This window comes from Pangasianodon hypophthalmus, chromosome 9, assembly GCF_027358585.1.
Source record: "Pangasianodon hypophthalmus isolate fPanHyp1 chromosome 9, fPanHyp1.pri, whole genome shotgun sequence".
Classification (NCBI taxonomy): Eukaryota; Metazoa; Chordata; class Actinopteri; order Siluriformes; family Pangasiidae; genus Pangasianodon; species Pangasianodon hypophthalmus.
The window spans coordinates 5,017,309-5,031,381 of record NC_069718.1 but is presented as its reverse complement, the minus strand read 5'-3'; the positions used below and the strand labels follow the sequence as shown (position 1 = coordinate 5,031,381).

At 43.7% G+C, this 14,073-nt stretch overlaps 2 protein-coding genes across 3 annotated transcripts in view; one reads left to right on the top strand and one right to left on the bottom strand.

Moving 5' to 3' along the window:
• The window catches only part of trappc9 (trafficking protein particle complex subunit 9), a 214,056-nt gene that overhangs the window by 133,613 nt on the left and 66,370 nt on the right, over positions 1-14,073 (top strand). For both annotated transcript variants that reach the window (XM_034307425.2, XM_053236694.1), the window contains 2 exons: positions 7,079-7,232; positions 13,311-13,401. In XM_034307425.2, the coding sequence (XP_034163316.2) occupies positions 7,079-7,232; positions 13,311-13,401 (245 nt within the window). The remainder of the gene's footprint in view (positions 1-7,078; positions 7,233-13,310; positions 13,402-14,073) is intronic.
• LOC128318799 (integumentary mucin C.1-like) lies at positions 5,165-5,924 on the bottom strand (the record flags this gene model as incomplete). The annotated part of the gene is made up of 1 exon (XM_053236695.1): positions 5,165-5,924. A coding segment is annotated over one exon (582 nt), but the record flags the coding sequence as incomplete, so codon positions are not given.

The window sequence follows — 14,073 nt, the reverse complement described above, 5'->3', positions numbered from 1 at the left end:
CGCTCACTGAAACCTCCTCTCACTGCAGCATCGCTCACTGAAACCTCCTCTCACTGCAGCATCGCTCACTGAAACCTCCTCTCACTGCAGCATCGCTCACTGAAACCTCCTCTCACTACAGTCTCACTGAAACCTCCTCTCACTGCAGTCTCACTGAAACCTCCTCTCACTGCAGTCTCACTGAAACCTCCTCTCACTACAGTCTCACTGAAACCTCCTCTCACTGCAGTCTCACTGAAACCTCCTCTCACTGCAGTCTCACTGAAACCTCCTCTCACTGCAGCATTGCTCACTGAAACCTCCTCTCACTACAGTCTCACTGAAACCTCCTCTCACTGCAGCCTAACTGAAACGTCCTCTCACTGCAGTCTCACTGAAACCTCCTCTCACTACAGTCTCACTGAAACCTCCTCTCACTGCAGCATCGCTCACTGAAACCTCCTCTCACTGCAGTCTCACTGAAACCTCCTCTCACTGCAGCCTCACTGAAACCTCCTCTCACTGCAGTCTCACTGAAACCTCCTCTCACTGCAGCATCGCTCACTGAAACCTCCTCTCACTGCAGCATCGCTCACTGAAACCTCCTCTCACTGCAGCATCGCTCACTGAAACCTCCTCTCACTGCAGCATCGCTCACTGAAACCTCCTCTCACTACAGTCTCACTGAAACCTCCTCTCACTGCAGTCTCACTGAAACCTCCTCTCACTACAGCCTCACTGAAACCTCCTCTCACTGCAGCATCGCTCACTGAAACCTCCTCTCACTGCAGTCTCACTGAAACCTCCTCTCACTGCAGTCTCACTGAAACCTCCTCTCACTGCAGCATCGCTCACTGAAACCTCCTCTCACTGCAGCATCGCTCACTGAAACCTCCTCTCACTGCAGCATCGCTCACTGAAACCTCCTCTCATTGCAGCATCGCTCACTGAAACCTCCTCTCACTGCAGCATCGCTCACTGAAACCTCCTCTCACTGCAGCATCGCTCACTGAAACCTCCTCTCACTGCAGCATCGCTCACTGAAACCTCCTCTCACTACAGTCTCACTGAAACCTCCTCTCACTGCAGTCTCACTGAAACCTCCTCTCACTGCAGTCTCACTGAAACCTCCTCTCACTACAGTCTCACTGAAACCTCCTCTCACTGCAGCCTCACTGAAACGTCCTCTCACTGCAGTCTCACTGAAACCTCCTCTCACTACAGTCTCACTGAAACTTCCTCTCACTGCAGCCTCACTGAAACCTCCTCTCACTGCAGCATTGCTCACTGAAACCTCCTCTCACTGCAGTCTCACTGAAACCTCCTCTCACTGCAGCATCGCTCACTGAAACCTCCTCTCACTGCAGCATCGCTCACTGAAACCTCCTCTCACTGCAGCATCGCTCACTGAAACCTCCTCTCACTGCAGTCTCACTGAAACCTCCTCTCACTGCAGTCTCACTGAAACCTCCTCTCACTGCAGCATCGCTCACTGAAACCTCCTCTCACTGCAGCATCGCTCACTGAAACCTCCTCTCACTGCAGCATCGCTCACTGAAACCTCCTCTCACTGCAGTCTCACTGAAACCTCCTCTCACTGCAGTCTCACTGAAACCTCCTCTCACTGCAGCATCGCTCACTGAAACCTCCTCTCACTACAGTCTCACTGAAACCTCCTCTCACTGCAGTCTCACTGAAACCTCCTCTCACTGCAGTCTCACTGAAACCTCCTCTCACTGCAGTCTCACTGAAACCTCCTCTCACTGCAGCATCGCTCACTGAAACCTCCTCTCACTGCAGCATCGCTCACTGAAACCTCCTCTCACTGCAGTCTCACTGAAACCTCCTCTCACTGCAGTCTCACTGAAACCTCCTCTCACTGCAGCATCGCTCACTGAAACCTCCTCTCACTGCAGTCTCACTGAAACCATCGCTCACTGAAACCTCCTCTCACTGCAGTCTCACTGAAACCTCCTCTCACTGCAGTCTCACTGAAACCTCCTCTCACTGCAGTCTCACTGAAACCTCCTCTCACTGCAGTCTCACTGAAACCTCCTCTCACTGTAGTCTCACTGAAACCTCCTCTCACTGTAGTCTCACTGAAACCTCCTCTCACTGCAGCATCGCTCACTGAAACCTCCTCTCACTGCAGCATCGCTCACTGAAACCTCCTCTCACTACAGTCTCACTGAAACCTCCTCTCACTACAGTCTCACTGAAACCTCCTCTCACTGCAGCATCGCTCACTGAAACCTCCTCTCACTGCAGTCTCACTGAAACCTCCTCTCACTGCAGTCTCACTGAAACCTCCTCTCACTGCAGTCTCACTGAAACCTCCTCTCACTGCAGCATCGCTCACTGAAACCTCCTCTCACTACAGTCTCACTGAAACCTCCTCTCACTACAGTCTCACTGAAACCTCCTCTCACTGCAGTCTCACTGAAACCTCCTCTCACTGCAGCATCGCTCACTGAAACCTCCTCTCACTGCAGTCTCACTGAAACCTCCTCTCACTGCAGCCTCACTGAAACCTCCTCTCACTGCAGCATCGCTCACTGAAACCTCCTCTCACTGCAGCATCGCTCACTGAAACCTCCTCTCACTGCAGTCTCACTGAAACCTCCTCTCACTGCAGCCTCACTGAAACCTCCTCTCACTGCAGCATCGCTCACTGAAACCTCCTCTCACTGCAGCATCGCTCACTGAAACCTCCTCTCACTGCAGTCTCACTGAAACCTCCTCTCACTGCAGCATCGCTCACTGAAACCTCCTCTCACTGCAGCATCGCTCACTGAAACCTCCTCTCACTGCAGTCTCACTGAAACCTCCTCTCACTGCAGCATCGCTCACTGAAACCTCCTCTCACTGCAGCATCGCTCACTGAAACCTCCTCTCACTACAGTCTCACTGAAACCTCCTCTCACTGCAGTCTCACTGAAACCTCCTCTCATTGCAGCATCGCTCACTGATACCTCCTCTCACTGCAGCCTCACTGAAACCTCCTCTCACTGCAGTCTCACTGAAACCTCCTCTCATTGCAGCATCGCTCACTGAAACCTCCTCTCACTACAGTCTCACTGAAACCTCCTCTCACTGCAGTCTCACTGAAACCTCCTCTCACTGCAGCATCGCTCACTGAAACCTCCTCTCACTGCAGTCTCACTGAAACCTCCTCTCACTGCAGCATCGCTCACTGAAACCTCCTCTCACTGCAGCCTCACTGAAACCTCCTCTCACTGCAGCATCGCTCACTGAAACCTCCTCTCACTGCAGCATCGCTCACTGAAACCTCCTCTCACTGCAGTCTCACTGAAACCTCCTCTCACTGCAGTCTCACTGAAACCTCCTCTCACTGCAGTCTCACTGAAACCTCCTCTCACTGCAGCATCGCTCACTGAAACCTCCTCTCACTACAGTCTCACTGAAACCTCCTCTCACTGCAGCATCACTGAAACCTCCTCTCACTGCAGTCTCACTGAAACCTCCTCTCATTGCAGCATCGCTCACTGATACCTCCTCTCACTGCAGCCTCACTGAAACCTCCTCTCACTGCAGTCTCACTGAAACCTCCTCTCATTGCAGCATCGCTCACTGAAACCTCCTCTCACTACAGTCTCACTGAAACCTCCTCTCACTGCAGTCTCACTGAAACCTCCTCTCACTGCAGCATCGCTCACTGAAACCTCCTCTCACTGCAGTCTCACTGAAACCTCCTCTCACTGCAGTCTCACTGAAACCTCCTCTCACTGCAGCATCGCTCACTGAAACCTCCTCTCACTACAGTCTCACTGAAACCTCCTCTCACTGCAGTCTCACTGAAACCTCCTCTCACTGCAGTCTCACTGAAACCTCCTCTCACTGTAGCATCGCTCACTGAAACCTCCTCTCACTACAGTCTCACTGAAACCTCCTCTCACTGCAGTCTCACTGAAACCTCCTCTCACTACAGTCTCACTGAAACCTCCTCTCACTGCAGTCTCACTGAAACCTCCTCTCACTGCAGTCTCACTGAAACCTCCTCTCACTACAGTCTCACTGAAACCTCCTCTCACTGCAGCCTCACTGAAACCTCCTCTCACTGCAGCCTCACTGAAACCTCCTCTCACTGCAGCATCACTGAAACCTCCTCTCACTACAGTCTCACTGAAACCTCCTCTCACTGCAGCATCACTGAAACCTCCTCTCACTGCAGTCTCACTGAAACCTCCTCTCACTGCAGTCTCACTGAAACCTCCTCTCACTACAGTCTCACTGAAACCTCCTCTCACTGCAGTCTCACTGAAACCTCTTCTCACTGCAGTCTCACTGAAACCTCCTCTCACTGCAGTCTCACTGAAACCTCCTCTCACTGCAGCCTCACTGAAACCTCCTCTCACTGCAGCCTCACTGAAACCTCCTCTCACTGCAGTCTCACTGAAACCTCCTCTCACTGCAGCATCACTGAAACCTCCTCTCACTGCAGTCTCACTGAAACCTCCTCTCACTGCAGTCTCACTGAAACCTCCTCTCACTGCAGCATCGCTCACTGAAACCTCCTCTCACTGCAGCCTCACTGAAACCTCCTCTCACTGCAGCATCGCTCACTGAAACCTCCTCTCACTGCAGCCTCACTGAAACCTCCTCTCACTGCAGCATCACTGAAACCTCTTCTCACTGCAGCCTCACTGAAACCTCCTCTCACTGCAGCATCACTGAAACCTCTTCTCACTGCAGTCTCACTGAAACCTCCTCTCACTGCAGTCTCACTGAAACCTCCTCTCACTACAGTCTCACTGAAACCTCCTCTCACTGCAGCCTCACTGAAACCTCCTCTCACTGCAGTCTCACTGAAACCTCCTCTCACTGCAGTATTATATTCATTTTGTATTATATTACACCTCCAGTTGAGTTTCCTGGATTGAAAACGCACAAGAAGAAGAGCATTTGGTCTGAAATTGAATAACTATCTGATTGTGTGAGCAGGTCATGTATTTCCTGGAGTGTATAGACATCATTTATGGAAAATGACCGCAATTATCTGGAATATAATACATGTTTTTATCCAGGTGTGTTAGAATGCTGAGGGTGATATTAAACACATTATGGGCTTCACATCTTGTCTTGGTTTGAGAAAGACTCTAAAACGGATAGATGATTGAAAAAGACACAAGTACACTTAATGAAAAGAGGGGGGCACGAGGTAGAGAGACAGATATAGTGATGTAAAAATACAGAGAGCTGGTTTTGTGTCTGTGTGGGAGAGAGAGAGAGACAGAATGAGAGTCAGACAATGTTTTACTTCCTGTCCCCAGTGTAATACCACAGACACACAGAGATCAATCTGACTGTAATGCAGTGGATTAACTCCCAAACTAACCCACCAATCAGAACAGCTCACTGCTATCAGCCGCTTCGATACATGCAGATACACCAGGCTGCATGTAAATCACACCTGAGCGAGGTGAGGGGAACAGAAACGATGTTGTTGTAGTAGTACTATTAGCTGTTGTAGTAGTTATAGTAGTTGTAGTAGTTGTTGTAGTACTATTAGCTGTTGTAGTAGTTGTAGTAGTTGTTGTAGTAATATTAGGTGTTGTAGTAGTTGTAGTAGTAGTACTATTTGCTGTTGTAGTTGTACTAATTGTTGTAGTTGTAGTAGTTGTTGTAGTAGGTGTAGTAGTACTATTAGCTGTTGTAGTAGTACTATTAGCTGTTGTAGTAGTACTATTAGGTGTTGTAGTAGTTGTAGTAGTTGTTGTAGTAATATTAGTTGTAGTAGTAGTGGTTGTAGTTATATTAGCTGTTGTAGTTGAAGTAGTTGTCGTAGTAGTAGTAGTTGTAGTAGTACTATTAGGTGTTGTAGTTGTAGTAGTTGTTGATGTAGTTGTAGGAGTAATACTATTAGGTGTTGTGGTTGTACTAGTTGTTGTTACAGTATCAGTAGTGCTATTAGCTGTTGTGGTTGTAGTAGTGTTGTTATAGTATCAGTAGTGCTATTAGCTGTTGTAGTTGTTATAGTGGTAGAATTAGTTGTAGTAATAGTAGTATTAGTTATTTTAGTAGTAGTGGTAGTATTAGTTTAGTAGCTTAGTTCTGGTAATAGTTGTAGTACTAGAACAAGTAATGGAACATTGCCACAACTGTGACTTTCGGTTTACCGAGTGAGTCAGTCGTGCTGTTTATGGGTTCAGTCTATGTGCATTACTGGCTCAGTTCTTTGAATAAGTTCAAAAGAACAATTTGTACCATGAGCTGGACATCACTATCACCATCACTATCACCATCACTATCACTATCACTATCACTATCAGTAGCAGCAGCATCTCACCTTGTTGCTTGTCGTCGGAATTACAGCTCTAAGTTCCACAGAAAGAAACTGCGCTTCTGAACACAGTGTCATGAGGACGGATGGTAAATAATTTACCTCACCGCATGCATGTTGTCCTTCTATCTGTCTCTATCCACACATACACATACACATACACACACACAGACACACACAGACACACACACACACACCCCTTTGAAGGTCAGTGAGTCAGAGCAGGCATATGGACTGTAGCAGCTTGTTCTGCACATGGATGCACACACGTGTAGGTGGAGAAGTGCACAGTGCAACTCTCACAACTTCGTGTGCTTCAGTAATTCAATAAAGTGAACAAATTGGGGAATAAAAAAAAAAAACCTCAAACACCATCCTGGAATCACATCACACACAAAAAGATGAAACTGGGTGCACCCTGTTTGACTTCCTAACTTGTTTGTGCTTGGAGTGCAAGATTCAAAAACAGGATGAAGATGTGGTCAGGAAAACATGGACAGCTTCATTTAAAAAAATAAATAATTTAGTATTATTTAATAATAAATAAATAAATCTTCAAATAATACCAGATTTTAAAAAAAAAATCCTAATATAATCTTTAAGTGCATTTTCAGTGGCTGCATCTCAAACTTAGTTCTGCCTGTAGTGCACTAGGTGGAGTGTACATCTCCGTTATATTATACTCTGTGTAGGAAGCAAACAGTGAGCAGGAAGCCATTTTTAATTTAGTCTAACTTAAACATGGTGGATTTTATGTGCATCACAGCTGTGTGTGTGTGTGTGTGTGTGTGTGTACAGGATGGCTATTCAGGTGGATAAGTTCGACTTTGAAAGCCTGCCGATGCCGTCCCATGATGCCGTGCACCTGAGCAGTGTGTATGAGCGGGAGGAGGAGAAGCAGCAGGTTCAGGGAGGACACATCAGCAACACACTGCAGCTCCGCTGGACCATCATATCCTTCACAAACAGGGCTTTAATTCTGTTTAAACTCTACTCAACTCTAATGATATATTTATCTATAGAATTATCAGTCATATCCTTCACAAACAGGGCTTTAATTCTGTTTAAACTCTACTCAACTCTAATGATATATTTATCTATAGAATTATCAGTCATATCCTTCACAAACAGGGCTTTAATTCTGTTTAAACTCTACTCAACTCTAATGATATATTTATCTATAGAATTGTCAGTCATATCCTTCACAAACAGGGCTTTAACTCTGTTTAAACTCTACTCAACTCTAATGATATATTTATCTATAGAATTGTCAGTCATATCCTTCACAAACAGGGCTTTAACTCTGTTTAAACTCTACTCAACTCTAATATATATTTATCTATAGAATTGTCAGTCATATCCTTCACAAACAGGGCTTTAACTTTGTTTAAACTCTATTCAACCTTATTCATATATTTATTTGTAGAAATTTTGGTCATATCCTTCACGCCTGCAGCCTTATCAGATTTACCTCCATTTAAACTTTATTCAACTCTGTTTGGTATATATGCATTTGTAGAAATATCAGTCATATTTTCCACAATCACAACTATGTGTTTTCACTCTTTTTAAACTCTATTCAGCTTGATTTATATATTTATAGAAGTATCACTCATATGCTTGTCACACCTGTCACACCTATTTGCTTTGTTTAATTCTCTTTAATTCTACTCTCATTCTATTTAATTTTATTTCACCCTTTAACTCAGTTTAACTTGGTCCTGTCCTTGACATTCACAACTATATCTGCTTTAACTCTGTTTAAACTCTATTCAACTTGATTTATGTATTTATTTATTTTTAATAGGAAATACCAGTCATGTTCTTCACAACCATAGCTACCTCTGCTCTATTTGACACTTTCATCTCTGTTTAACTCTATAAAACTCTACTGAATTCTGTTTAACTACATACTGTATAATCTGTCAGCTTCAAACCCATCCATTCTGTTTACTTTGGCTCTGTCCAACCCATATCAGCTCAGCTTTCATTATATTATAGAATTTTTAAAATATATATCTCAATTTCATTCATTACCTTCCTTCTATTCACCTCTGTTTAAATCTGTGAACTCTTTCAACTTTATTTAAGTCTGTTTAGTGAAAACCTCATTTAACTCTTCTGACTGGTATTTTTTATTTAAGTCTAGGATTTTCGAATCAACTCAAGATTATTAACTCAGACATTTTCACTGAGTAGAGTTTGGATGTTGGATTTGCGTGTGTGTGTGTGTGTGTGTGTGTGTGTGTGTGTGTGTGTGTGTGTGTATGTTGATGTGTGTGATGTGTATATTCTCTGAGGGTGAATATCCAACATCTGCCTTTAGCATCTGCTCCTGTGCTGAGCTGCCATGTATAGACATATGGATGTGTGTGTGTGTGTGTATGTGTGTGTGTGTATGTGTGTGTGTGTGTGTGTGTGTGTGTGTGTGTGTGTGTGTGTGTGTGTGGAGAGGGTGTATCATAGATCATAATGATGGAGCGAGGCATCTCCACTGAAGTGCAGACAGACCCCTTATTCCCGTGGAGTGACCTTTGAACCTTTCTCTTGTCAGCTCGGCGCCCTCTTTGTTCTGACAATGCGCATACACACTCACACACACACACACACACACACACACACACACACTCTGATCGTGTATATTTTTCTCCTTTCTATATTTGAAGCTCATCTGTCTGTCTCTTGATGCAGATGTATATATGCCAGTATATTGATAACACACAGCAGTGACTTTCAGCCAATCAGGAGAGAGAGAGAGAGAGAGAGTGTAAATAAACGAGTGCAAGAGAGTAGAAGAGTATAATACAGTGCAATGTTATTTTTGACTGAGAAATAAAATACATAGATAACAATGTATACAGATCAGGGAAAAAACATTGCAAATGACCAGGATATGTATTTTCTCTCTCTCTCTCTCTTTCTCTTTCTCTCTCTCTCTATCTCTCTATCTATATATATATATATATATCCATCTTTCTTTCTTTATTCTTTTTTAACGTTATTCTTTTTCCTTATTTTTCTTTCTTTCATTTCATCTTCTTTCTGTCTCCCATCATTTTTCTTTCTTTTTCACTGTGTTTATTTCTTTCTTTTGTTCTTTCTTTTTTCTTTCTTGCTTTCTTTCTTTCTTTTGATTGTTTTTCTTTCATTTTAATGATTTGGCTTATCTAATTCATTGTCTGTAGTTCATTTTCTTTCGTTCTTTCTTTCTTTCTTTCTTTCTTTCTTTCCCTCTCTGTCTCTCTCTGTGTCCCCCCCCCTCTCTCTCTCTCTCTCTCTCTCTCTCTCTCTCAGTGAGTGATGGATTATTTATTAATAACAGCTCAGTTATCAGTGTAAGGGAGATGTGTGTGTAGTGGATGTGCTGCTGCTTGTGCGGATGTGTGTTTCATGTTGTTTTTGTTATTATTATTATTATTATTATTATTATTATTGTTATTATACACTGTCACATTCAGAGGAATTAGAACCGAGTGGAACTTTACAGAAGTGTGATGTAAGAGAACAGAAGAGAGCTTCCGAGATCAAAGCAGTGTTCTGTTCTAGAACCGCTGCTGTAGTAACCACATTCTTTGAAGTTTCCTGTCTCTTTGGGCAGCACTGTAACTGATTAGGTCCTGGGGTAGGCATCAGGTTCAGGAAATACATCAGGGTCATACCATCACGCAGTAGTTTATCAGTTTACTTCAAGATGGACGACGAACTAGTGACCACTATTGTATACTAACTTTAACCGGGAGACATCAAAAAAAAAAAAAAAAAAAAAAAGCTCACCCCATTTTCATGGTTCCACCATTTTCAGAAACTTCAACATTCAGTCAGCTTGAGCAAAAGTTGACTTTCGTAGTTGTGAATACTACAGTAAAGTCCCTTTCATATGGAAAGCTAACCTAGCACGTGAAAGCTAATCTACTGAGTGAAAACTAACCTAGTGTGTGAGAGCTGAACTATGGAGTGAAAGCTGGATAATATAAAGTTCAGCTCAGGGCAGTGGAATAAAAATCCACTGAAAAATCTGTCCTCTTCATATTTTAGCGTTTTATAGGCGCTTAAGGACGGCGTTTATCGGCTGCTCTCGGGTTTGGAGTTTGTGTGTGTGAGCTGTGTGGCAGCATGTGGGCAGAGAGGCACTTAGAAAATAATAAACTACTAAATGGAGTGCACAGGGAGCAACTCAGAGAGAGAGAGAGAGAGAGAGAGAGAGAGAGAGAGAGAGAGAGAGAAAGGAGTGAACAGGGTATGAATGGGTAAGTAAAAAGAAAGATGTGGAAGTGATGGAAAGAGAGTATGAGTGGTATGATGGACAAAGAAGGATAGAGAGAGCAGAGCATGAAAGAGTGTGAAGAGTAAATGATGGAGAGAATAAGAAAAGAGAGCTGGCAGATAACGATCAAGAGGGAATTAAGAGATGGAAAGAAAAACGGGAGGGTGAAAGAAAATAAGAAATAAAGATATTAAGTGAGTATTAAACAAGTAAGCAGACACTAGGAACGGTGACAGTAGGAGACAAAGAAAGAAAGGAAGGAAGGAAGGAAGGAAGGAAGGAAGGAAGGAAGGAAGGAAGGAAGGAAGGATGGAAGGAAGGACTGAGCGATGGAGAAAATAAAGGAGAGAGAAAGAGGAATGATGGATGGACTGTTAGAATAAAAATTACAGACTGTTCACCATGAGGGGAGAGAGAGACGGAGAGAGAGAGAGACGGAGAGAGAGAGAGACGGAGAGAGAGAGAGACGGAGAGAGAGACAGGTTTGAGATGTAACCGAATCAAAGACAGAATGTCTAACAGAGAAGAAGCAAAAGACAGACGGGTGTCCTGTGTGACTGTTCCCCGTGGGAGAGTGAGTCCAAGTTCACGCCAAGCCCTGAGTACATTATATCCCTGTGACACACACACACACACACACACACACACACACCGTCAGTGACGAGGGCAAAATCAGGTCAGGTGATCAGCCATAGGCCAGTGAATGTAAGTGAGAAAGATGGATGAATGATGCAACAAGATACAGTGCAGGAATAAAACACACTGTACTGAGTGCGCAGGTGATGTGGTGAAATGGACGTACTCTTACCATCCTGACGTTCATTATTTTCCTACAACAGCACGTCCCACCAAAGTGTTTTATTCCACTTATACCACAGCGATTCCCCAGCAATTACAATTTCTTGTTTATTAATGAGTGACACACCATACTTTTTATAGTTACAGTTGAGGTCAAAAGTTTACATCCCCCTTTCAGGATCTGCAAAATGTTAATTATTTTACCAAAGTAAGAGGATCATATAAAATGCATATTATTGTTTATTTAGTGCTGACCTCAATAAGATATTTCACATAAAAGATGTTTACATAAAGTCCACAAGAGAAAATAATAGCTGAATTTATAGAAATGACCCCGTTCAAAAGTTTACATCCCCTTGATTCTTAATACTGTGTTGTTACCTGAATGATCCACAGCTGTGTTTTTTTGTTTACTGATAGTTGTTCCTGAGGCCCTTGTTTGTCCTGAACAGTTAAACTGCCTGCTGTTCTTCAGAAAAATCCTTCAGCTCCCACAAATTCTTTGGTTTTCCAGCATTTTTTGTGTATTCAAACCCTTTCCAACAATGACTGTATGATTTTGAGATCCATCTTTTCACACTGAGGACAACTGAGGGACTCATATGCAACTATTACAGAATGTTCAAACACTCACTGATGCTCCAGAAGGAAAAAAACATGCATTAAGAGCGGGGGGGTGAAAACTTTTGAACAGAATGGAGATTTGAAAAATGTACCTTTTTCTTATTTTGCCTAAATATCATATTTTTTCATTTAGTACTGCCCTTCAGAGGCTACAGAAGATAGTTACATATTTCCCAGAAGACAAAATAAGTTAAATTTGCCCTGATCTTTAAATTCAAAAAGTTTGACCTCAACTCTACATGAATGGTTACAAGGCGAGTGACTTCACTCACGTTAAAGCAGTACTATTGGTATTAGTAGTAGGTTTATTAGTGTTTCGCTGTCATAGACTGACTTCACACACTAAGTTCCAGCCATGAAACAACTAAGACCATATAATGTATAATAACAAGAATAAATACAGTATAAAAACAAACAGTAAACATGCTACCAATAGGTCTTATATTGTGTGAGTGTTGATGAGTGTAGTGAAATAGGGAGGTGTGGTGTTGTTAGCGGGGTGTAAAGCTGATGGCTGTTTCACATGCTGCATCTGGATATTTGGCTTTGAGATGGAGTAGCCAATCCGTGAGCTGAGAGAACGCCAGTCAGTGATGAGAAGTGGGATGCCACCACTGTCTGGTCTCTAGCAGGCGTATATCATCAACATACCTCCATACTGAGATGAAGGGCATTGTGTTCAGCATCATCAATCAGGACAAGGAAGAGAACTGGTCCAATTCCCTGGGACACGCCGCACGTGAGACACTTCCATTCTGATGGGACACCATGGTGTCACACTCTTTGTGTCTGTGTGGAGATAAATTCAGAAATCCAAGGCACTAGCTCAGACCTATAGCAGTTATAATCAAGCAGTGCTCTGCATTTAATCCTATTGGTTTGAATCAAAACAAATAGAATGGAAATAAATAAAATCAAATTGAATTGAATCAAATCATGACAGGAGCTTAAATCCCAGATCGGCTTCACGCTGTTCACTCAGCCAGCGATCTGCCGTGTCCTGCCGCTCTCAGCCTGAATAGACTTCATGATGAGAACACACTCTCCAGGAGCTGCTCTGTGTGTGTGTGTGTGTGTGTGTGTGTGTTTTGTTATGGACTTGGACTCTGCTCTGAGTGGATTAAGGTGTTTAGGACAGATGGCCTTGCCTTGTGTTTGTTTGCTGACAAATGACAATTCTCACTCTCTCTCTCTCGCTCTCTCACTCTTGCTCTCTCTCTTTATCTCTCTCTCGTTTTTTTTTTACCATTCCATTAAATCCTCCACTCCTCTCTCCTCAGCTGTGTTTGAGTTACTCAGTGTTTCAGGTGTGTGTAATGGTGTGTTCCTTAACTGTGTTTGTACCCGTCTCTGAAGAGGCAGGGTGAAGCGAGTGTGGAGGGCGTCCTCACCCAGCTCGTCCTGGAGCACCTGCAGCTCGCGCCGCTACAGTGGGGTGAGTGATGTCAACACTGCTACACCACACTACTGACTACAACACTGTTACACCACACCACACTACTGACTACAACACTGCTACACCACACTACTGACTACAACACTGTTACACCACACTACTGACTACAACACTGTTACACCACACCACACTACTGACTACAACACTGTTACACCACACTACACTACTGACTACAACACTGTTACACCACACCACACTACTGACTACAACACTGTTACACCACACTACTGACTACAACACTGTTACACCACACCACACTACTGACTACAACACTGTTACACCACACCACACTACTGACTACAACACTGTTACACGACACCACACTACTGACTACAACACTGTTACACCACACTACTGACTACAACACTGTTACACCACACCACACTACTGACTACAACACTGTTACACCACACCACACTACTGACTACAACACTGTTACACCACACCACACTACTGACTACAACACTGTTACACCACACCACACTGCTGACTACAACACTGTTACACCACACCAGACCACACTACTGACTACAACACTGTTACACTAAACCACACTACTGACTACTTGCTTGCAATAACTGCATCAAGCTGGCGACCCACTGACATTACCAAACTGTTGCATTCTTCTTTTGCGATGCTTTTCCAGGCTTG